This window comes from Pipra filicauda, unplaced genomic scaffold (genome assembly GCF_003945595.2).
Source record: "Pipra filicauda isolate LSUMZ 115617 unplaced genomic scaffold, ASM394559v2 scaffold170_size1570365_pilon, whole genome shotgun sequence".
Lineage (NCBI taxonomy): Eukaryota > Metazoa > Chordata > Aves > Passeriformes > Pipridae > Pipra > Pipra filicauda.
Genome location: NW_024104218.1, coordinates 776,377 through 800,163, shown reverse-complemented (window position 1 = coordinate 800,163; position 23,787 = coordinate 776,377). Strand labels below are relative to the sequence as shown.

The 23,787-nt window shown below is 48.1% G+C and overlaps 1 protein-coding gene across 2 annotated transcripts in view; it reads right to left on the bottom strand.

Moving 5' to 3' along the window:
• Positions 1-23,787, bottom strand: part of COL5A1 (collagen type V alpha 1 chain) — a 147,266-nt gene that overhangs the window by 37,038 nt on the left and 86,441 nt on the right. For both annotated transcript variants that reach the window (XM_027731691.2, XM_027731692.2), the window contains exons 14-31: positions 22,874-22,930; positions 22,690-22,743; positions 22,011-22,064; positions 21,131-21,184; positions 19,460-19,513; positions 18,503-18,556; positions 17,061-17,105; positions 14,240-14,293; positions 12,654-12,698; positions 11,914-11,967; positions 11,253-11,297; positions 10,114-10,167; positions 7,575-7,619; positions 6,013-6,066; positions 3,886-3,930; positions 2,824-2,877; positions 1,162-1,269; positions 488-541 (exon numbers count right to left, since the gene is read on the bottom strand). In XM_027731691.2, the coding sequence (XP_027587492.1) occupies positions 488-541; positions 1,162-1,269; positions 2,824-2,877; positions 3,886-3,930; positions 6,013-6,066; positions 7,575-7,619; positions 10,114-10,167; positions 11,253-11,297; positions 11,914-11,967; positions 12,654-12,698; positions 14,240-14,293; positions 17,061-17,105; positions 18,503-18,556; positions 19,460-19,513; positions 21,131-21,184; positions 22,011-22,064; positions 22,690-22,743; positions 22,874-22,930 (984 nt within the window). The remainder of the gene's footprint in view (positions 1-487; positions 542-1,161; positions 1,270-2,823; positions 2,878-3,885; positions 3,931-6,012; positions 6,067-7,574; positions 7,620-10,113; positions 10,168-11,252; positions 11,298-11,913; positions 11,968-12,653; positions 12,699-14,239; positions 14,294-17,060; positions 17,106-18,502; positions 18,557-19,459; positions 19,514-21,130; positions 21,185-22,010; positions 22,065-22,689; positions 22,744-22,873; positions 22,931-23,787) is intronic.

The window sequence follows — 23,787 nt, the reverse complement described above, 5'->3', positions numbered from 1 at the left end:
AGATAAGCTACAAAGGATGTTTGCAAATCTGCAAAATGGCAGTTTTATTTTCATTCCAGGGAGGCCCTGATTCATTATTCATTCTAATTCTTAATTAATTAGATAACCCTACCACAGATCTTGGAAGATATAAAATATAATACAAGGGGAAGGACTGTTATGCCTAATCCCAGCATGAAGGCTCACAAGGTGCCTGTTTGCATCCATCACCAAAGCAGTCCTGCACACCCCATCCCTCTCCATCTCTTCCCACCACTTTAGGAGACTGAAGCCATGCAGAACCAGTCCCTGAATTCCACCAGCCAAGGGCCGGGAGCTATTTTTACCCATCTATATTTTTGTCCTGCCTGGGTGGGAAGGAGGGATCTCATCCCACCAGTGGGGGGGCTGAGCCTTCTGCACGGCTGCACTGCCAGGGCTTGGCTGTGTCATTGGGCTCCCCAGGACACCCCAACCCTCCCAGAGACCCCCCCCCCAGCCCAGTTACCTTTGGGCCCTGCCTGCCCGGGTACCCAGGCAGTCCTGGCACGCCGAGTTTTCCCTGGAACACAAATAAAAGTGTGTTATCTTGGGCAAGAGACCTCGGGAGCAGCTTCAGATCCGCACCAGCAGAAAGGGGAGACGCCAAGTGTGCAGAAGTCAAGAGCAAAGCAGATGAGATGTGGGTGGAATAAAGCTCTTGGGGCACTGGGATCATCCTCTGCCCTCCCTGAGAGACACCTGGGGGGTGGTACAGAGTGAGCACTGTAAATGTGCTGGGGACTTCTTGGGAACGGTTGGGTTTTTATATATATTTTTTTTTTCAGCTGGGTGAACACAGAAATTAGACTGGAGTCTGTGATACTTCCAATTTCTCTATTTTCTACTCTATTTTTTTTTTCAAGACATTGTGCCCAAGCAGATAATCCCAAAAAGACCACGTTGTCAACACATTCAAGTCATGCTGCTGCACTAAAACCACCTCCCTGGGGTCTCCTCTGGTCTTTCTGTTGAACCACTCAGGCCTCCCTTCACACAAACCTCCTACAGCTCCTCTTCGTCCCCCTGCCCTAAAACTGTGCCCCCCACGCTGGGCACTGCTCTGGCCATCCACCCAACACACCCAAATAAAGGTGGCTTTTAGTTAAAACACCCCTGGGCCATTCCCTCCTTGAGACTCACCTTCTCTCCAGCAGGACCAAGAGGACCCGGATCTCCATTGGGGCCAGAGCGACCTTTGGGACCCTCAGGACCATCCTCACCCCGGGGGCCAGGAGGTCCAATTTCCCCCTGTTAATCAGAAGACAAGCATTGATGAGGCAGGAGGGTCTCAGACCCCGTGTTTGCTGCCAGCAAATACCCTCACAGCTGCCATCAGATCCCCCTTGGAGCTCCCAGAACAACTCCTGGAGAAAGCTGCTCTCCACCAGGAGGCTCAGGCAAGGCTGAACTTTTAGTCCCACAGCCTGGCCATCATCTCCTACAAAACATCCATCTTTTCCTGCAGCATCCACACACAGAATCTCTCCACAGAAAGAGCCTTCATTAGCTCTGATTGCAACACGCCCTTTAACCCTCCTCCCGCTTCCCCAGATTGTGGTTTGATGTGCAGGCAAGCCCTGGGATGTGTTTAATTGAGGGCTGAACCAGGCAACTGGAGAATAAAGAGAGGACTGGAGCTTTTGTGCTGAAAATCATTATGAAATTGGAGAGTGGAGAGGACTGAGCTGTTAACAGGGACTGTGACACTGCCAGCTCTGGCTCACAGGACAGCAGTTGTCACTTTGTCACTCAGGGTAACAGGAGATGCCTCCATGCTGGGAGCACAGGCAGCCTTCTCCTCTCTCACCAGGAGCTGGTGGACACAGATTTATCCATGAGGCTCTTGAGTATCCCCTGTCCTTTCACTGCTCATCATGGAGCACAAAGAGCTCGATGGTGGGAACTGGAGGCTGAGTTTAGTTGAAAGATCTTGTGCTTATGGTGAGGACAAGAGTCACCTCCCTGAGGTGTCACCTTTAGTCCTTGGCAAGAAGTGGAGGCTGAGGAAGCTTTTGATTTAAATACTCAATTAAGCACCAGGAAAAATGGAGGATTTGATGTCTACTTTTACAAGCCTTCACACGAGACATTCATTTTCCCTTTAAACGTGGTGATGAGTGATGGCAGAGCCCTCTGGATCCCGGGGAGGGTTTCAGTGCTCAAGTCCCAGGCATTACATCACTTAGTAAGGGGACAGGACAGACCCCTGTCCCCAAGGACTGGGCACAGAGGATGGACAGAAGTGCTGTAAAGCCAAGTGCTGCAGCCACTGCCTGCATCCAAGGGGGATTTGGGAATCCTGTTGGTGTGAAGATCAAGTCTCACAGAACACTCCACCCTTGGCAGTTTCCACAGCACTGCTCTGGTTTTAATAAAGTGTGTTCCTGGCAATTTTGTGCTTCCCACTGATGGCATGGAAGCACCTTGGGCAGAGCAAATAGGTAGGCCTACCAAGCCCTACATGGAATTTTATGGGGGAAAAGAGATACTGAAAATAAGCATGTGATACAGCTGGATTACACAGCATTCCTTGCAGTCAAAACAGCAAGACAGGGCTCTCTATTACCACTCAGGCTTCTTTTACCTTCAAGGTGAGGTACACAAGGTGAGGTACACAAGGTGAGCACAACTGCCATGCTCGAGGTGAACACGAAATTCCTGCACTCCTGACTCAAGATTGGACGTGCCAAAAGGGCTCTGACAGGAGCCCCCCTGGCTGCTCTCCCTGAACTGCATTTGAACAATAACACACAGGTTTGAAAAGCAAAGCACAACAGGATCCCATCAGTCACAGACTCTTACCCGGTCTCCTTTGATGCCCATATCACCTTTGAAGCCAGGGAAGCCATCTTCACCCTAAATAATGGAGAAGGGGGGTGGGGTGGGAATCAGACAGGGTGTATAAAAGGGGAAAAAAAAAAACAGGAAAAAAAATCTCTCTAAAGTCACTGCTCAGAGAGGGCAAGATGAGGTCCCCACAGTGCCCATCACTTTGGCTCCTCTAAGTTCTCTGGTGTGAACAAACAGGCATGGAAAGCCAGCTGGGCTGTGGCTGATCCCAAGGGATCCCAACAATTGTTCCCTGCATCCCATCCTGGCTGCAAGCCAAGGCCACAAATCTGGCCCCATGTGAGTAACACCCCCTTGGCAGTACTGGGAACCAATTATTTCTGGAGTACAACTGGTTTTCTTCTCATGGAGGATGTTTTACACTGGGCTCCCAGGCAGCCTCTAGGACACTGGTAGTATTCCTTTCAGCCAAGAAGATTTAATTGCAGAGCTCCAATCAATAATGCATCTCATCCTACAGCTAATCCTTGATAGGGAATGAAGACACAGTTCCCAGAAAGACTTTTAGAGTTTGGAAGGTCCCTGCAAGGATTCCCTTGCTAAAACTGCTGGATTTGCTGCTGAATTGCTGGGGGGGCAGGGATGAAGGAACAGGGATCTGCTTAAGGGACTGAGCAAGATTTTTCTCCACCTCCTGCTCTTCCTCTGGGAGAAACCAGCTGCATCTTTGGGACATGCAGGGATACACTGTGTTGACTCTCTCATTGATTTGGGTCCCAGGCAGCACATCCTGTGCACTGTTATCCAGCTGTAACACTCACAAACCCTTCAGGCTCCATGGAATCACTCCAGTTACAAATCTTGTCAGGAGGAAATCATCCCAACACTGGACTCTGGGCTGTCCATCCTGCACCCAGTCCACAACAAAGGTCCTTTGGGTTCTCAGTCCCACTTCTTGTCCAAGAGAAACCCCTTGTGCAGGAGAAAATGTCCCAGGGAGCATCCTGTGGGACTCTTCTGCAACAACACTCAGAGGCTTTAGAAATTCAACCCAAATGTGCAGCATTAACTCACCTTTTCACCTTTGGTGCCTTTCAATCCACGAACTCCATCTGCTCCCTTGCAGGAGATAAAACAAGATGTTACAATGGTATCACTACAGAGTGAAGAAACTAAAAATCACTATTAATTATGGTGATTTTTGCTTTCTCTGATGTTGACAATGGGATTTCTGCAAACTGTGATGTTCCTAAACATATTGCTGATTAAATATCAGCTGCTTTTGGGTCACCAGGGAGCATCTTAGAGTCACCAACCTCTGCTGACTTGATTTTGGGTTGGTGGTCTCTACCCATGAGTTCTGTTTCCAGGGATAAAGTTCACTTTGAAAAGTCTTTTTTCATTTTTCATACAAACATTTCCATAAATGCCTTGCCAGCAGGTTGAGTTCACTTGATTATTCACAGGAAAACCAGTGCTCGAGCTGTGCATGGACACTTGGGAAGTGAATCCATATTAAAATCTCAGAGCTGGAGTCTAACATCCATGTCTGACACTCAAAGGCAAACTCAGCTCTTTTTTACCAGGCTTCTCACCTCTGTGCATGCATTATAATTTTAAGGTACAATTAGGCACCAAAAGACAGAAAAAAAGAAAATGCAACTGGTGTGGGCATTTGTGACACAGAGCAGATGCTCTCCAGACCTTCACCAAGGCAACCAGTCCATGGTGCTCAGCCTGGAGGTGCTGAGTGTGGTCAGGATCTGCCCCTTTTTATGCCACCAGCTCAAAACTGTTGGACCCCCTGACTTCCCATCTATCATAGAGTCACAGAATGGTTTGGGTGGAAGGGACCTAAAGATCATCCAGTTCCACCCCCTGCCATGGGCAGGGACACCTTCCACTAGCCCAGGTTGCTCCAAGCCCCGTCCAACCTGGCCTTGGACACTTCCAGGGATGGGGCAGCCACAGCTTCTCTGGGTAACCTGTGCCAGGGCCTCACCACCCTCAGACTATCCTGTCTCTCAGGATAAACCATCATCCTCAAGTATCTACACCAGCTGTACAGTGCAGCAGAAAACCCACCCCCATATTTTGGGGTTTTTTTAGGAATAATTTGCTTGGGGTGTTTTAATTTTTTTCTTCCCTTTAACGTGTCAAGAAAAAGTATAATTAGAAGTACAAGTCTGTGCCACAGAATGGGGTTCTGGTGAGCAAGGCAAGGTCTAAAAGTTATTTATAGCTACAAACCCAAACATTTTTTTCCAAGCTGGAGGCTCATGCAGTTAATAGAACCCTGCCTGTAGGAAGCCAAACCTTGTCTGTAGGGTCTGGTGCATGACACACTTTCTGCAGCTCACTCTAATGTGGAACTGTTCCACTTCAGTGGTAAACACTACAGCAAACCATTCCCTAATGGACCACTGTGTCTCAATCTGCAACCTTGCAAGAAATGAGATGGAAGTTTGCTTTGGTTAAATACATCCTGCTTAAATTTTGAAGGCAGAACAGCAAATGGGTTTCTGCTATTGGAAAAAAAGGGGGTTTAAGAGGGTTTAACTTCACCTCCAGTCAGTCCCCAAGCTGTGTTTGTACCTGCTAGTGCAGATCCCTGCAGATTCATTGGTCCTTTGGGATGCAGGACGCATCTGCACCTGAACTAATACATCTTGATGGGTACAACAGCCAGAGCTGAACAGGGAAAAAAACCCCACTGCCTTGTCATCAGCATGCAGGGCTGCAGGCAGCAGGAGCAAGGAAAAGCTGGAATTCAATCTAGTGACAAAGCTCATTGCTGAGATGCACAAACTCCATCTAACAAGGCTTTGGATGAGGAGCATGAAAAGCTCGCTTCGTTTGATTAACAAGCCTTGTTAAAGTCTTCACATTCTGGCTGAGCTTTACTTTTGGTTGTAAACTGGAAACAATGGGAATGGGAGCGAGCCATTCTCACTGGGAGTTACAAGAGGAATCTCTCCAAAGCTCTGAACAATGCCAGGAGGGGTTGTGGGGGATCAGGGAATTTGGAATCCTCCTGGATGGGAGATGATGCTGGACCAAGACTCGCTCGAGCAACAAATGCTATTGGTCACTGAGGTGGCTCTAAGAGCCCTGGTAGGACATCTGTCCACCTCCAGCACCAGCTGGAAAGCTCCAGCTGGACAAGTAATGCCATGGACACTGTTCCTGTACCCTCCTTACCTTGACTCCGCGTGGTCCCGGGTAACCGATGGGGCCCTGAGGGCCTGGGGGACCCTGGGGGGAACAAAATGCAAGAAGAAAACCGTGTCAAAATCAAAACAAAGGTGCAGTGACAAGGAGAGCGTGTGGAAAACAAATTTCCAGCCATCTGGCTGCTTCAGACCAGGCAGGAATGGCAGTGGCCACCTGAAAATAGCCCAAAATAGCCCTGAGAGCTGCAGGAGCAGCTCCCCGAGCAGGTGTGCTGGGCTAAGCTGATGGCAAAGGAAAAGGAGGATGAGAGGAGTCAGGATAGCAACAACTTGTTAGAAAGGGGATTTATACACAAGGCTGACAATTTGTGTTTCGGATTAAAGAAAAGAACCAGTTCTCAAGAGAGCAGGAACACGTTCTGCTCTGTCCCCACTTCCCAACCCTCCTGGCTTGCAGTAAAAGAGCAGAACTCACGATGATGATCACAGAGAGGAGGTACTGCTCGAGGCACAAGCCTTGGGGTGATGTCCTTTGGCCTCAGCCACGTGGGAGGGGAGATGCTCCAAAGCTCCCTTCTGGCACTGAGAACTTCAAATCCTCAAGGACACCACGGGCTGTGCTGGACACTGTGCCTGACACACACCCTGCAAAAACTCCTTCCCACCCTCACACCTGCAAATGATTCAGGTTCTCTACTGGTCCCAGCTGGCTGTTATTTTACCCAGTTTCCTCTCTAAACAAACACTCTTCCACTTCTCCCAGCCTGAGACAGACCATTTTTTCCAGCCTGAGGAAGCCGACGTGCTCTCCAGCATCCCAGACCTCGCATGAATTCTGCTTGGAGGGCCCTGCAGCACCAGTGCTGCTCCAAAACCACCCCTCTGACATTTGCTCGATGTCTTCCAGCACAGGGATCACCGCCACAACCATTTATTGGCTCTTTGTGCTCTGCAGAGGTTGGAATTTTCAGCCTCGTGTGACACCAGGCAGGTAAATGGCTGTGGGTTTTGTTCTGGCAGCACCAGCACTCTCAAATGTCCATCAAGCCAGAGCTCTAATCAAAGACTTTTGACAAATGTAATTTTTTTTGACTGAATGGGAGGCAGCAGGAATGCAGATGGTAAATCTCCTGGACAGATGGACTCTGGCCTCCAGCAATAATCTCAAATATATTGTTAAAGGGGGACTTTGAGGGGCAGGGGAAGAAAAAGGGAGATCAGGAAATGGTAATAATTTAAAAAAAAAAGCTACTTTTTGCATTCCCTGTGCCACAAAGGGTATTTATTTGTGTCTGTCAAGAGAAGGCTTCCCTTCCCAGGGTCAGTTTTTCTGTCCACTGTGCTACAGAGCCTCACTGCCAGGAGAGCTGGGAGGAGCTGAGAGAGGACCCGTCCAAGCACCAGAAGAGGCAAGCAAGCAGATGAAATCTGGGCTCAGCTTTCAAATCTCAGCCAGGTTTGCTCCTTGCCACCTCCCCTGCCCCACATCCCTGCCCGCCCAGCCATTCCCACAGCTCCATGGAGATCTGTCCCCAGGCAGACCCAGGACCTTCCCCTTAGCAGTGATGAGGATCTTGTGGACACACCCACCTGACTGCCCTTCTCTCCAGGAGGACCTTCCTTGCCAGGATGACCCTGTTAATAAAAGAGACAAAGAGAAGAGGATTTGGGGGTTTAGTGCACATCTCAAGCTTCAGAAGCCAACAAGCTGCTCTGGCAGCTGAGATTTATTTGTCAGAGAACAGTTGCTCCCCAGGAAGCTCCTACTGAGACAAGTGGCCCCCCTGAAACCACCTTGCAAGGGTAAGCTTGTCCCAAAAGGAAGAGAGCAGAATTTGGGTCCTTGGGGGTTTCCTACCTGGCTATTTCTATTTTTGCTCTTCACCACCTTTCAGCAGAGAAGCACAAACCATTTTTTCAATGTTCTTTGTATGTTTGAACAGCTTGGTGAGTTCAGCAGCATTTGAATTTTGCAGATAGGAAAACAGATAAAATCAAGTCCATGTGTCAGCAAACTTGTGAAGGTCACAAGATGCCCAGACTGGTCAGAGCCCCTCATTAAATTCCTAATTCCTGGAGTCCAGTACAAGATCTCATGACGAATGCTCAGCTAACCTGCATCCCTGCTAGACAGAGGCAGGCTGGATGCTGGCCAGCATTCCTCTTGGGATTTGATGCTGAATAACTCAACATCCAAGAGTTTCCAACCCGTTCTCATCGATAGCCTTTGGAATTCTTTTTGCAGTAGAAAACAAACGTGTGAATTGCCTCAGACACAGTTTGGAGGATTGGTGAGAAGTTAGGGAAATCCATGAAAGCAGTTTTTACTGATTTCCCTACTGTTGGATCCAAAATGGAGCCAGGATGGAAGGTGACCCTTGGGTTGGCAATGTCTGGACAACAGAAATAACCCCTGTAAGGGCTTCAAACCCAAACACCTTCATTTTATGAAGATGCTGAAAACACATCCAGCTGCTCTAAAGCCACTCAGACCTTCTGCACTCAATGGATTCCTTATTTATGAACTCTCTCCTTCAAATACACCAGTGAATTTCTACCACCATAACAAAGAAAATTCTAAGAGTGTTTTCCATCATCAGATTCAGAACGGGAATGTCAGATGAGCTGCATTTCACAAAATAAGCTGGATTAAAAAAGAAACCAAACGACAGCTGTCATTTTTAGATCAAAAAAGAAAAAAAAAAAGTGGGAGAAAACACAACCTCAATTTTTCCTGTGAGTTTAAACAGCACCAAGAGCATCAGTGCATGAGGGGGCTCACGAAATCTCGTCTGCCCTCAGCTCCAGGTGTGTCCCTGCACTCCAGGGGAGGCACGAGGGACGTGCAGCAGGATTTCAAAAGCCTTGGTCCAGCTCTGCACTAAATCACCACTGTTTTCAAAAAATGCCCATCTCCATTACTGCTGCTGAGATCAAAAATTGATGAGCAGCTGAGTTGGCTTTCGCAGAGAGAGAGAGACACATCAGGCCCTCAGGGGTTTTCAGGTGTCTTCCAACACCGCTTTCTATAAATAGAACACAGGCGGGTTTTTGTCCTTGGAAAAAGCAACTACCGTGCTTCCAAAGCCTCGGAATCCACACAAATCCACATCTACCTGTGGGAAAGGCCCCGTGTCCACGCACCCCCCACCAGGTGCTCAGCCTGCAGGTCTCACACAGCCTCCAGGCTGCGTAAAAATAGACCCGGCGGCTTCTCCAGCAGAACCTCCCCGGAGGCTGCTGCAGGAATTTCACATCAAAAACTACAGATTTAGAGATGTTCTGGGCTTTGCTTTTAGCTGCTCTGTTGACTCAGCTAACAATTGTACGGATGTTCCAAGTGCCCTCGGTAGGAATGATAATCCCAGGGTGGGAAATGTAATTTTTTTTTATTTTTCTTTTTTTTTTGCCACGCTCTGCATTTGCATTAATAGAATGCAGCCGCTTTACATTTTTCACCCTTAAAAACCAGGTGCCACTGAGATGGGTAAAAAATGAGCTCAGGTTTAAAGGCCAGAGATTTTTAAGACCGATTTCTGGAGCAAGGAGCAAATTATGTTTAAAGCAGGATTACAGGAGGAAGCTGCAAGAATAGACCAGTGACATGTAATTTCCCCCTGCTCTTATCACCGCTGTGCAGCAGTGCCTGGCAGCCCTGAGAGAGGTGAGGAGCACCCCAGGCACGTGCTGTGGTGTGCATAAATACACAGAGAAACCTGTCCCTGCCTCAGGGAGCTGCCAAAGTTTGGAGAACTGAAAGGAGAAACGGGTGGAAGGGAAAGAGAGGCCCGAGGAGTTGGTGAGAAGCACCCAGGGTGAGCAAAGCTGGGAGCAGGGATGGGGCTTCCCAAACCAGCCAACACACAGCCAAGGACGAGCTTGACCTTGTGGGCTGTGCTGTTTGAGTCCATATTAAACTGCTTTTATCTCAACCCACGAGTTTTCCAGCTTTCACCCTTCCCATTCTCTCCCCAGTCCCACTGGTGGGGCAGTGAGGGAGTGGCTGTGTGGGTTTTGGTTGGTGGCTGGGGTTAAACCACGACGTGGGCTCATGAATTCATAAACCCAAGGGTGGATGGGGCAGAATCCAACCCGGTGCCAAGCAGGGAATTAGGAGAGGATGACTTACCGGAGGCCCATCTGCCCCAGGCATGCCAGGGAGACCAGGTTTGCCCAGTGGCCCCTGAAAATGAACAGAAAGTCAACAGTTCAGTGGTCAGAGTCTCCAAAAAATCAGAGGACAGGGCTTTTCAGCCACATTTCTTGCTTTTCCTGTCTGTGAAAGGCTGCACAGACACGAGTCTGGTGGAAAAGCTTCCATGACTTGTAGGGAGTCTGTTGAATTCTGTGGGCAGAGCTGTTCCAGCACCCTGAGGGGCTGCAGGGCCCGTGCTGGCACCTCACACACACAGACACCAAGCAGCACTGAGAGCTCAGGGCATGGGCACCACCTGTGTCCTGCCAAAGGGACACGATGCTGCACAGGGACACGAGGACAAGGTGGAGGATGTCGAACTGTGGAGTTACAGGATCAAGAAATGCCCAATCTTTGGTGACAAATCTCGAGGTGATTAAGGAGGAAAGGAGCTGCTCCAACTGACTGCACTTGCTGCTCTAACACTGCTCAGTGAGTACCTTTTAATTAAGCAGCCCCTGATTTCTCACTCCACTGGGAAGTGCCACTTATCTGACAGAACTTTAATGTGCTCCTTTGCAGGGGAATTATCGATAACTTGAGTCCACTCCACACAAGCAGAGGCTTCTCCCAGTGCACACACCGTGTCCCTGCTCAGTGGGAGCTGAGCAAAGCCCTGGAGAATGAACCCTCTGTAGGCAAAACTTCCCCTTTTGTAAATCTGATGGTCCCAGGGCTGTTGGGGGGAGCCAAGGCTGGCACCCACCCCATGGCAACAGCCACCAAAAATCAGAGAGAGGGAGGGGAACTCAGCTGAGTGAGCCACATCCATGGGCTCTTCCCATTACCATCCAAAGCGTTCAGCCCACAGAAAAAGACAATTTTCAATCCTCTCCTAATGTTTTACTGCCTTCAAAATGTTTCTCCTCAGAGGGGAAATGAATGCAAATATTATGAATTCGAGGTAAACCGTGCTGTCTTGATCTCTCCTCTGTCTGGAATGAGAGGCATTAGACTTCCATGGACACAGCTGCAAACAGATGTTGCATATGGGGCAAAGGAGCAGCTGAGGGAGCAAATGCATATCAATGGCAACAGTTGTCTGAGGCCAGAGCTGCAATATCGAAACCTACTTTCTCTCCTGGGGGACCGATCGCGCCTTGTGGACCTGGAAGACCCTGTGAAAAGCAAAAAAAAAAATAAATATAGAGTCATTAAGGAACAAGTTATTCCTTCCAAATGCATCTTGGCAGTGTCTCAGCTGAGTATTATTCTAGTGCCTGTGATGGCTGGGGGTTTCCTCAGCTCCATTCATTCTCAAAATGTCGTGTGAGGAACGATGAAACTGCCTTTTAGCACAGTGTGGCAGAGCTGGGGGAGCTGCTCCACCTGGTCATGGGCAGCAGGGTGGAAACAGAGCTACTCTGAGGAGCAAAACTCTCTGAGAGCCGTGGAGAAGGCTGACAGCAAGGCCTGGACATCTGTATTACCCAGCCGGCTGCGGAGCAACTGGACTGTGGGATGCTAAAAATCAGACGTGAGCCACGAGATGTGACTCGGCAAAAGAGACGGCTCAGACCTGGGCTTGGCTTTGCAACACGCAGCAAAATCCAGGTGAGAACTGGGGGGATCTGAACTGGGAGTATTTTCAGGAAGGTTTTGGACCAGCAATGTATCACCAAGCCAGTTCCCAGCAGATCTCCCTGTTGGTGGTCCCATCCCTGGCAGGGGAGCGAAGTTGTGCTAAACTATCATTCCTTTTTCCTACCTGTGGAAAAGGAGTTTTGCTCTTACCTGAGCACCTGGGTTACCCTGCTGTCCTGGGGGACCTGGCTCACCTTGAGGACCCTGTGAGGAGAGACAAGGGCAGAGATGAAGGTAGGAGAGGTGGGAGCAGGGCCAGTGTGACCTCAGGCACCACGACTCCTGCCCTGCATGGACACCTGGATCCCCCCAACCCTGTCCCTGTGTTCCCACTGCCTGGACAGACCTGAGCTCCCAGATCCACACCCTCACAGCAGCTTGAACCCTCTCTACCCTTCTGCCAGCAACCAAAAGCTCCTGGAAACAGCTTCTCTCCCAGGGGGATGGGGAGGGGAGAAGTTACTTCCAGGCACACTCATTTCTCCGCAGGGATTTGCAGCCCAAATGAGCTGAGCAAGGCTCTGACACTACCTGGCTCTGCACCAGCTCTTCTCCAGGGAATCCATTCCATCCGATCCGTGCAGAGTATGAGGCATAGAAAGACTTTTTTCCTCTCAGTTAAATTACTGTATTTTGATACTCGTTAGACCAACACACATCTCGATGAAAATGTTTCATCTTTCATGGGGAAATAATGTGTAATTCCATCAGAAATTACAATAAATTAACATCCATTTGCTGTAGGAAGATGTTCTCCATGTTTTTCGCAGGCTCTGATAGGAATCTAGACCAGGCTAAAAAGCAATTAGCAAATCTAATCTAATAGAGTACATTTTACATTTTGCTCCTTATATCTGAGCTGCCTGTAAAAACTTTCAGTGAGAACTTACCACATTCCCTTTGGGACCTGTTTGTCCATCCATACCAGCCACACCCTGAGAAAGGATTTATAAAAACAGCAGTAAGAAAATTTCTCGTTATTTTGCACCAGAAAAGTAGGGAAATTGCCATAAAAAACAGCAAAACATCGGGAGGCCCTTTGGGCCACGTGGAAAGGGAACAATTTTTTAAAGGTGTTTGTTACAGCAGCCAATTCCACGGATCCAGTTTACACTTTAAAAAATCATTTCAGTGCTTTCCCCACTGGTTTAACCTGCCTGGGAGGCAGAATCAGCACCAGGTCGAGCAAATCCTGGCTAAATACCACAGCTGGATTGCCTCTGACAGTGAGCAGGCACAGAGCAGCAAAGGAAAACAGGAAAAAACACCTGCCTTGGGATGCAAGGCATCATTCAACCAGGCAGCAGGTAAAGGCAACAGGGCTGAGCTGCCTTGAGCCAAAACAAAAGGCAGCTGGGGTCAAACTTGCCCTGAGCATCGTCACTGAGGGGACAACGTGGTACATGGTCAGCTGGAGATGTCCCCCTGTCACTGCTTTATAGTCATGGGATTGTTAAAGTTGGAAAAAACCTCAAAGATCATCGAGGCCAACCATCAACCCACCACCACATTCACCATTAAATCATGTGCCCAAGTGCCACATCCACATGTTTTTTGAACATTTACAGGGATGGTGACTCCACCACTTCCCTGGGCAGCCCATTCCAGTGCTTGGCAACCCGTTCCATGAAGACATTTTTCCTAATAACCAAACCAAACCTCCCCTGGTGCCACTTGGGACCATTTCCTCTCATTTTGTTACCTGGGAGAAGAGGCTGACACCCACCCCACTAGAACCTCCTTTCAGGTAGAGAGCAAGAAGCTCTCCCTGAGCCCCCTGTTCTCCAGGCTAAGCTTTTGCTGTGGGGCAGCACAAGGTATCTGGGTATAACATCACGTTTGTGGGAGATGAGACAGTTTTGGAGCAAATCCTGCATTAAATTTCTCCTCATTAAATTTCAGCAGGTCTGGGAGCTCCCAGCAAAGATGTCTCCACATCCCAGGAGGGGTTAAGGGCTCCACAACGCTCCCCATTAAACACTGACCCCTTCAGCTCTAGCAGGGTTTGGGTTTTTAAGCTGTGGGACTCCAGCAGGCAGCAGAGATTTAGGGAGACAGCCCCTGCATCAGCACTTCCAGGGATAAGGTGACTGTCTCCTGAATATAAACCAACGTGCTCCTTCCTCAGCTTTCGCCCAAAATATGAACAAACTGCTTTAAAGCCTCACCAGCCCTCAGGCAAAAGTTAATAGCAAAGCCACTGTGTTAATAACTCTCATTCTTCCCTCTCAGCCTGAGCAAGGCATTAATATTTACTCAGGTGGGCCAAATCTTCAGTTGCCCTAAATGGACGTGACACCACTGAAAATGGGGGAGAATAGAGACTTTGAGCCATCTTTTCTTCCTTTTTTTTTTTTTTTGTGAAATACTACTGCTTTTCATTGCACAGATGTAGAAAATCTGCCTGAATGACTGATGGGGATGGGGGGTTTTTTATCTGCAAGGCTTGGGCAGGGCAGCAGCCCCAGGAACTCACTGGTGGCCCTGGGGGTCCTGGTGGCCCCTTCGGTCCCAACAGTCCTCGGGGTCCCTGTGGGGGAAAAAAACAAATGGGGTTAAGCATTCCCAGTGCCCCCCTTCCCCTGAGCATGGATTGGGATGAGCTCGTGCCTGGCTGAGCACTGCACTGCCCAGGGACACGTCAGGGCTGGCAGTGCAGCAGCAGCAGCTTTCTTGACTTACAAACTGGTGGGGGAGAAATCCTGTGTGCACAAAGCCTTGAATTATAAAGATAAATAATACAGGCACAGGCATTTATTCTTTGGATTGGAAGAAAACCCACTTGAACCAACTTGTTTTTATTAATTCAATCATATTCCTGGATTACCCTGTAAGGCACACGAGGATGTAAAACATTTTGCAGCCAAGTCATGCTAGATGGGGAGTATTATGAAGGATGACCTGATAACACTAATGGATTGTTAGGGTCAGCATTTCAAAATCTCTCCAGATTCAGCTTTTATCATCAACAATCTATACAACTCAGCAAGGCTGGGAAAGGTTTTCAGCCTGTAGCATAAATGTACATTTTCAAAGCCATTTGGTCCTTCAGCTTTAACCAGCCAGGACTCCTGGTATCCTGGTGTTTTCTTTCCATTTCCAGCTTTCTCACCACATTTAACCTCATGTCATCTTCGGGGAAATTGGTAGGATTGGAAAATCACATTGAATAAGCAGAAACAGGGCAGGAGAATTGCATTCCTGCAACAGGAAGCTCTGCAAATCACATCCCAGCACCTCCTGGACCTCCAGCCTTCAGGGGGGTTTGCAGTAGAGGGAAAAGGATGGGGTCTGTGTGCACTCACTGCAGGCCTGAGAGCCCATCTTTTAAACACAGGCCCTTTCTGAAATGAGGGAACATAAGGGAACGCTGGGAAGTTGTATGGATGGTGCTCATTCATTGTCACGGAGGAAAATCGTTCATGATTGATGAGCAGTTTTATCTGTCTGCCCAAATATTACATGTGCCCCTTTTTATGATGCAGAGAGAACCGAGGAATTAAAATGAAATGTTACAGGGTAAAGCTACATTAATAAAGTGTCTGATCCTGGAGGCTGTGGGGATTTTGATCCTGCAAAAAAATGCTGTTTGCAGCAAAAACTGGACGCATCAGCCAAGGGGTCTATCCTGGCCACTGAAAACTCCATGAGCTCAAGCCCTGCACAGACCCCAGCAGAGCAGGAACTCTGCTGGTGTCAGTTGATGGGAACTGGAAGGAAATGGAGCAGGATGAAGGCAAACCCATTTTGAAGTCCCACCACCAGCTTCAGTCACCAAAAACCCCTCCTTTGGCTCAGGGCAGAGAAGAAGAAAACCACACACATTTAGGGTGTTTATATTTATGACTAAGCTTCCTGTAATGCAATTGAAACCTTTATTCTGGTCATCCCAGGTATTTTTACTCACATTGCTGAAACAAAAATAAACTTCCCTGCCTGTATCACCGTCATTTAAGCTCCTTTTTTGTTGCTGTGTTACCTGAGCACATAAAAGCTTTTAAGAAGTTAATAACCCATAAGTTATTGCTTAGACATGTGCTAAGGAGATAGCTGAGTTGATTAATCTTTCCCAGAAGTTAATCAGACATCTTGTCTATAATTTAGTTCCAGTGAGTCTGTAAATGCCAACCCTTCCCTTCCTCACATGAACTGTGTCCAACAACTCCCATCAATTACTCTCAGGCCACCACGCCGGGCCTCAGAACAACCAAATAAGACATTTTGAAAGCAATGCCGATGGTAAATGACAGATAATGTTCTTTTCATAACAAAGGAAATGCATTTTGGATGAAATAAGCAGCCAACAACTGTGCCACACGCAAAAATCTACACCCAGCCAGAAGCAGGGTTTGCTGTTGCCAGTAAAAAGAGAAATACTCAGTATTAGGGGAAAAAAATGCTTTTTCAGGGTACCTAGTTGACAACCCAATTGGTTTTTTTTCAGTGGGATACTCTGTGAAAGCGTTTCTTTGGGTTGGTCCAAAGGTTTTTGTCCAACACCACTGACATCTCCTTTAATCTTATTGACACCAGCAATTCCCACCTCCTGGTTCAGCTGTTACCAGTGGGGGCCCAAACAGGAACAAACTGCAGATTGATGAAGTTTTGTGCACTGTGAGCAGAATATTGACCCCACTGACATTAGGGCTAAAAGTGCCCTTGAGTTCAATCCTGCCAGGATTTCACCCTGAGGTTTATAAGAGATCACTAACACTGCACAGAACAAAGTGCTCAGTAGCTACCTGGTGAAGCTGCCACTGCCCTGGGATAGCAGAAAAAGCATTTTCTCACTGGAGTTTCCTATGAACACTCAAAAAACCTGTTTTTCACATATGTTTGCCACGTCTAATTTTGACCCCAGCCTACTTACCTCTATTCTAAATCAGGAAGCAGAGCAGAGGCAGGAAAAGTATAAAACTAATCTAAGCTAAGCTTTTTACATTTACAGTTAAAATTTTTTCAATGGCCAGACAGTGAGCAAACAAAATCAATGAGAATTTTGCTCATTAAAAAAAAACCCTAAAAAAACAACAGAAACCCAATCAAACAAAAAACCCCAGCGCATCTTCTCTTTGTGGTGGGTGTCTTAGTGAAAATAAACAAACCAGAGCTGTCACAGCACAGATAATCTCTAAACTGTTCATGTGGGTTTTCAAGCAAGAGAAGCTCAGTCCCTGCAGGACCTCAAGGGTCTTGCTTAGTACCAGGAGAGCTGCCCCATGAGACCCCTAAAAACACCATTATCACATCAAGACCTTGCCCAAAGCAGCAATGAAGCCAACGAAGAAGATACTCACAGGTTCTCCAGGAAGACCTCTGGGTCCAACTTCTCCATCATCTCCCTGTTGAGCAGCAGAGAAAAGGAGAGAAGCAGCGAGAGAGAGAATAAACCAGTTATATTTCAGTCACACCACAGGGGTTTTGTTCCTGTTAAATAATATTCACACAGAGAAGCAGCTTCCCTGGAGGACTGGAAGGGAATCTGTGCATGAGGAAGACCTTGTAAGCCTGGAGACTAATGTTGTGTGTGTAGAATTTACCAGGGATTAGAAATGCTCTGAGGATACTTCATAATTCATGTTGATGTTTATAAAGATGGATTTTCCTACCAGTCAAGACGTTGTAGAAACAATTCAGGGCATGTGAGACAATAACCACAAGATTTAACACCAAACTGAATGGCAAGGCAGTATGGGAGCAACACCCTGGGAATGTGATTTAGCCAAATTAGGGCTCCTCAGATAAACCAGAGGCAACAAAGGGGTAATTCTTCATCCCCTTACTCCCACATCTTGCTGATGTCCCAACAAAACCCCAAAATTATTAGATGGTGCTTCCCCTGAGTCATTTTAAATAACCCAAAACCTGAGGATTCCTCTTAGGAAATCAATCCCAGTAGCCAGGCCTTGTAAACCCTCCTCCTCTGCTGATAAAATTCATGCTCTTCTTCTCAGTTATGCCCTCTGTTCTCCCTGCACACCTCAAATGGTTTCTTTTTCTCTTTTAGGATTAAAGTTCTCCAGACACTCGTTCTTCCCCCGCAAGACACGGGTTTGCTCTGTTCGACTTCAAAGCACTTTAGAGCCGCAACTAATTAATCCTGCCAACCCTGTGGTGAGGAAGGTGTCATTATCTGAGCTTTACACGGGAAACAAATAGCCAAAGGTGGAAAGAAAATATCGTGGAAGGGGATTAGAGCCTGGGAAATCCATAGCGGCCGCTCCGGTTAAACCACACGCTCCTCACACCCCCGGCTTCGGCATTTTCAATCTCTCCCTTTAAACCAGGCTCTCTAGAGCTGTAATCACTTAGTCTGAGCTTTGCTGGAGACCTTTGATTATTGACTGAACACAGTGGAAAGAGAAGTGAACAATTAATCTCTGATTCCTGCATCTGCCCGGAATTTCTCTTCCCCAAGTTTTGCTACAGTTCGCTGGGTCTTAGGAAATCAGGAGCGATACTTTGCTCACATTTTTCTCGTGTTACCTTTTTTTCTTTTAACAAAATCCGAGTTTTCTGACCAGATCTTTAAAACCAGATTTTTCTCTTCGCTTTACTCCCAGCTCCTTGCTGTGCTTCCCTCCCTCCACAGCCACCAGCAGCATCCCCGGGGCACGAGGACCGAGGTCTCGTGTGCCGGCTGCTCCTGCCACGTCTCCGGGCTGTTGGTGCATCTGCTTCTTGTTTGCTGGGGTTCGTTAGGAATTCAAAGGGCTGCTGAATCCACAGACAGACTTACCCTCTCCCCATCCTCTCCAGGTGCCCCTGGGGGTCCGTGGGGGCCTGGCTCACCCTGTAAAGGAAAGGCAGAGAATGCTTCAGAGAAGGTAGAAGCACTTAGGCAACAGAAAACATCAGGGAATGGTGATAAACCAAGTGATGGACTTGACTTCTCTGCCTGCACTTGCTGAAGGTGCTTGTACCCTCATAGCTGCTGTCTCTGTGCTCCCTGAAGCAGTAGCAGCCCTTCTCTACCCCTCAAGGGCTCCAGCACCCACAGACTCATCCTGGAGGCTGCAGCTTATGGGATTTACTGGTGACACTTTGTCAGGGGACTGGGAACCAAGGATCTCCCTGAGGAGCAGGACTCATGCTCTGCACACAGTTATTGCTGTGCCCAGGCCATGCCACTCCAGTGCTGGCAGATTAAACATCTCTCCCAGGCATCATCTCTCCTTCCCTGTGTAACTCGTAATCACGATTCAATCTCTGCTGCTCAAACACTCCCTTGCTTTATAAAGCAGTGTCTGCATCTCCAGGGAGGGGAGGGACACACGAGGGACACACAGCCTGCCAAAATAACCACCTCCTGGCATTCCCCCCCCTCCATTGTTTAATTATAAAGCAAAGAGGTTTAACCCATTGCCATTTCTGGCGCTTTCCATCCCCAACTGCACTGTCTAACAGCAGTTTTTGCCTCCTGCTTTAATTTTTGGTTGCATTTTATTAAGGCATTTTTTCCCTCCATTCCAATTTTGAGGAGTCCGAGAAGGATCTTGCAGCTTCCTGGGATGGGAATGCTGGGAGGGAAGCTGTGACATCCCACATGTTCTTAGGGACACTCATCCTCTCTTAATTAAACCACCGTGGCTCGTCCCCAGCAATAGCTGCCCTCCTCCCAGTCTCTCCCAGCCACCTCCTCCTGTCAAGGTTTTATTCCAGCCAGTGGCCTGAAGACAAGTGAAAGAAAACTTACTCTGTTTCCCTTCTCACCAGGCAAACCAGCCAAGCCATCAAACCCTCGGTCACCCTGAAAGAAAACCCAGGTTAGAGCACATTTCCACCTGCAGTTGAATATCCTTCCAATTTGTTTCTTTTCTCGTGTCAAGGAGGGATCGATTTTCTCCCTCAGACATTCAGCCTTCACCTTCCATCAGACCAGCGATGATTTCAAAGTTATAGATTAAAACAAGAAAAAAAACAAACCACCTCAAAGTCATTTGCAGTTAAACTCCTCCCAACAGCTACAGTTTAAATGCTTTTCCATGCGGATTTCAGAGTTTCTCTGAGTGACTTCTCCATGATCTAAAGCAGGTTTTTGTAGTCCAAATATTTATTTAGTTTTAATTCCATGGAATCACAAACTGCAATCCACTGGGGAGCAAACTGGACACTGGTGTTCCCTCACCTACCAACAGGTTCCCAAACACCATCCTGAGCTTTGCCACAATCTATCCCATACATCCTTTTTAACCCTCCTGGACGCTCCAGGAAAAGAAATATATGTAAATAAATTCTGGAAGTTGCCTTAATGAAACTAGGGCAGGAATGCACAGAGAGTTATTTCCCAAATGCCTCAAATCTTTGGAGAAGAGAGATGGCACAGGGGTGTTTGCAAATCGTGGGTGACAGCGAGCAAGGCCCCACAGACAGAAAAGTTCCTTTTTCTCTGTAAAGGGGTAAAGCCACTTATGTTTTCACATCCTCATGGTATGTGAATTGCTAAAATAGTACCAGCTCCTCCCTTCTACAAAGGAAAGGAAAGCAAGGGAAGGGAATTCCGTTACACCTGGGCAGATGGAAGGGCAGACTGGGCTGGCCAAGGCTGGTTGGGATGCACCCAGAGTAACCTCCAGCTTCCTCCTTTTGGCATTTCCTGGAGCATTTCTCTGCCTCTGCTCACAGCAAATTTCCTTCTCCTTCCCAGCACTGCTCGTTATTCTGCTTCCCTTCTTCCCTGGCATCCCCTCCTCTGAGGGCAGTCGACGCTCATTAAAGCACTTTACTGGATAAATGATTTGCAGTCTCCTGTCTCTGTATCAAAACCCCCCATTTATTCCAGCTTTAAGTATCTACATAATAAAGTACTTAAACCTTCTAAGACATGATTCCCTGAGCAAACTTCCTCTGCATTCAATTTGAGTGGAGCAGCTTCTTCCTTGCTTGATAATACCAGCAGAATGAAGGGATTTTGTCTAAAAAGTACAGGGAATTAGAATTCCTCACCACACCTCCTGCATTTCCTCACTCAGTTAATAGGTATGTTTTTGGTAGTTATATCCTAGGATGTTTCCAACCACTCATTCATGTTTGGTTTCTGTAATTGGGATTCTGAAGTATTTGTTCTACAACTGCAGCATATTTCATTCTTAAGCAAGGGAGCATATTTCATCCTTAAGAGGATCCAGCAATTAAAAAAAGTTGTATTAAAAAAAAAAAAAAACAGAAAGAGAAAAGAAAAACTGCTATCGTGCCTTCTGGGAGTGTGTTTAACCTCCCTCCCTCTACTTCCATAACTCCACAGGAGTCTCTGGACCACCAAAACAACCTCCTCCAAAGCAAGGTGGGCTCCTTCTCCACGGGTCCCTCAGTTCATTCCTGTTAAAAAGCAGATGCAGGTTCCCAAGAGACATAAATATGTGGCTACCTTTGGTCCTGTCTGGCCTGGCATTCCCCGGGCACCGTCGCTGCCAGCTCGGCCCTGCAACAGAGACAAGCAAAGTCACACACAAAGGGTAGGTCGGGGCCACAGGGACACCTGTGCAAAGTGAGGGTTTATTTAAGTTGGATCTCACAGGTTGGGGAGGGAAAAAACCACTTCCCTGTGTTTGAAGCAACATCCAGGCTCAGCCTGGAGTTAATGAGAGGTGAGAGACAAACAGCAGCAAAGCTACTTCACTATATGGGATGCTGGGACATGGTCATTGATTTTTATTTGAAATAATTATCTTCCAGCACACTTTAGGATATGCTAATGATGATGGCTGCAAATCGAAATGGGATCATTTCTCTTTTAAGGAAGCCAGAAGTGGGTCACACAAAAGACCTGCTCGTTTCTTCCTCTGGCAGGAAGGATGGTGTAAAATGATGAGGCAGAGGATGGTGTAAAATAAAAATCAGCACTGTGGAAGTCAACAGAGCGAGCGAGCAGGATTTATACCAAAACCAGACCCCCCCCAGGGGCTGGATCCTCCTCGCACTCCACCAACCCTGGGGACTGTCCAACCAGTTCAAGGCACTTATGCAGGGACAACCTCAAAGCTGCAGAGCCAAAAAAAAAAAACCAAAACAGGATAAAAAGAGTGGGACGTGTGGCCTTGCAGTTCTCCCCACACTGCCCAGCTTTTAACTCTCATCCTCATTCCTGTCTGTCCAGATGTCCAGAGAGGTCCTGGACAAGCCCCTGCCTGGCCTCCAGCCGGCTCTTGTGCAATGCTCCCGGTGCTCGGGGATTGTTTGGCAGCAGAAACAGTTTCCAGCAGAAATCGTAGCTAATGCAGTGTCAGAGCAGCTGCCAGGACACTCACCCTGCGGCCTGGTTTTCCTGCCGGACCGGGAGGGCCCTGGATGCCTCGTGGACCCTGCAAGGCATCAAAGAGAGAGGATGAAGTGGCATCACCCCAGGGCACGAAGAACAGACCCTGCTCAGGGCTCAGAGCAGGCACTGCTGGGGCTGTCAGGGTCACCAGGGCTACAAAGTGGGAGGTGAACCCCTCAAGCAGAGCCTGTAGTTCCAAACACACAGGGAAGGCTCAGGACTGAGCATCTCTGGACAGGAATTGCGGGCATTTATCCACGAGGAAGCTTTTGCCCTGCAAGCAGCTCCACATAGGGTAGATAAATCACGTCCTCCACCAGCAGAAAATGGGAACTTCCCCTTAGTGCAGGATTTACAGCTTGGAAGAACAACTTCCTGAGCATTCCTGAACTCCCTGTACTCCAGCCTATCTTGTATTTACAGGACCCCTCCATGGATGTCTTGGCAGGAAGGGAATTACACCTGCAGAGTTTTACACTGTTGGCTTAAAATCCTGTCCAGATTCAGACACTTGGAGGGACATTTACATGCAAAATAGGTGTTCCCACACCTTCCTACTTTCCACTGGCACTGGATTACTGAATCCCTCCTTCCCAACAGCCTCTAAAGCAGGACTGGCTGCTCCACACCTTCGTTTGCCCCCAGTCACCCCATTTGCCCACACTCACCTGCGGTCCCATTTCTCCAGCCTCTCCCTTTAGTCCTCCACTGCCCGGGGGTCCCTTCGGGCAGAGAACACAATTAATTACATTTTTCCACAACAGAATCACACCATGTAAAGAAAAAGCCATTCCTGGAGGTATCCCAGAGCCCACCCTCCAGAGCTCCCTCCTGTCCTGCCCCCTCACTCACCATGGGGCCCGGCCGCCCCGTCAGCCCCATCGGCCCCGCGGGTCCCCTCAGCGCCAGCTGCAACACAAAGGGAAAAGGGGCTCAGGTGTGTCTCTGCTTTGTTGCTCCAGGGGGACAAAGCCACCACTGCACCACCAGCCACACGCTCTCTCCATGCCCCGAGGCCACCAACCCTTTCTATCCCCAGGAAACGTCACGTGCTGCCCCACCGGCTCCTTTCGCCACCCACAAACGGGCAAACAACCCCTTTCTGCCCAGCGAAGCTGTGGTTGCTCCATCCCTGCCAGTGTCCAAGGCCAGGCTGGATGGGACTTGGAGCAGCCTGGTCTGGTGGAAGGTGTCCCTGCCCACCTTCCTGGATGATCCTAAAGGTCCCTTCCAACCCAAAGCATTCCATGATTCTTTGAAACCCCCTGGCTGGTGCACGAGCCTGCTGAGAGGACATAAATATTTATGATCCCACTTCAGTTTAGGAGAATTTTTTTCTTTATGGTCCAAACTGAACTACAGTTCTATTTGCAACAGGGGGCTTTTAGCTCAATAATTAAGGAGTCATGTAACCATGTATCAAGTGAGTAATTTCCATGGTGGGTAATGGAGCTGGTCGACACTTAAAACATCACTCAGACAATTTGTTCCCTCGTGACAATTCAATACTTTCAAAGAGTTGTAATTATCTGTGTACTCCAGTAATTAAAATCTACCCGTGATTGCACTTGGAATGGCATAAATATTGCACAAATGCTGGATTATGTGGCATCTTTTTACAACACCCCATTAAAAGGGAGACGCTCTGAACCACTGCTGGCTGGGATAACGTTTGGTGCCTAATGGAAGCCAAATTTTAAGGGAATAAATCAACCTAATAATGCAATTAACAGCAGTGATAACAAGAAAAACAAGCCCCAAAAAGG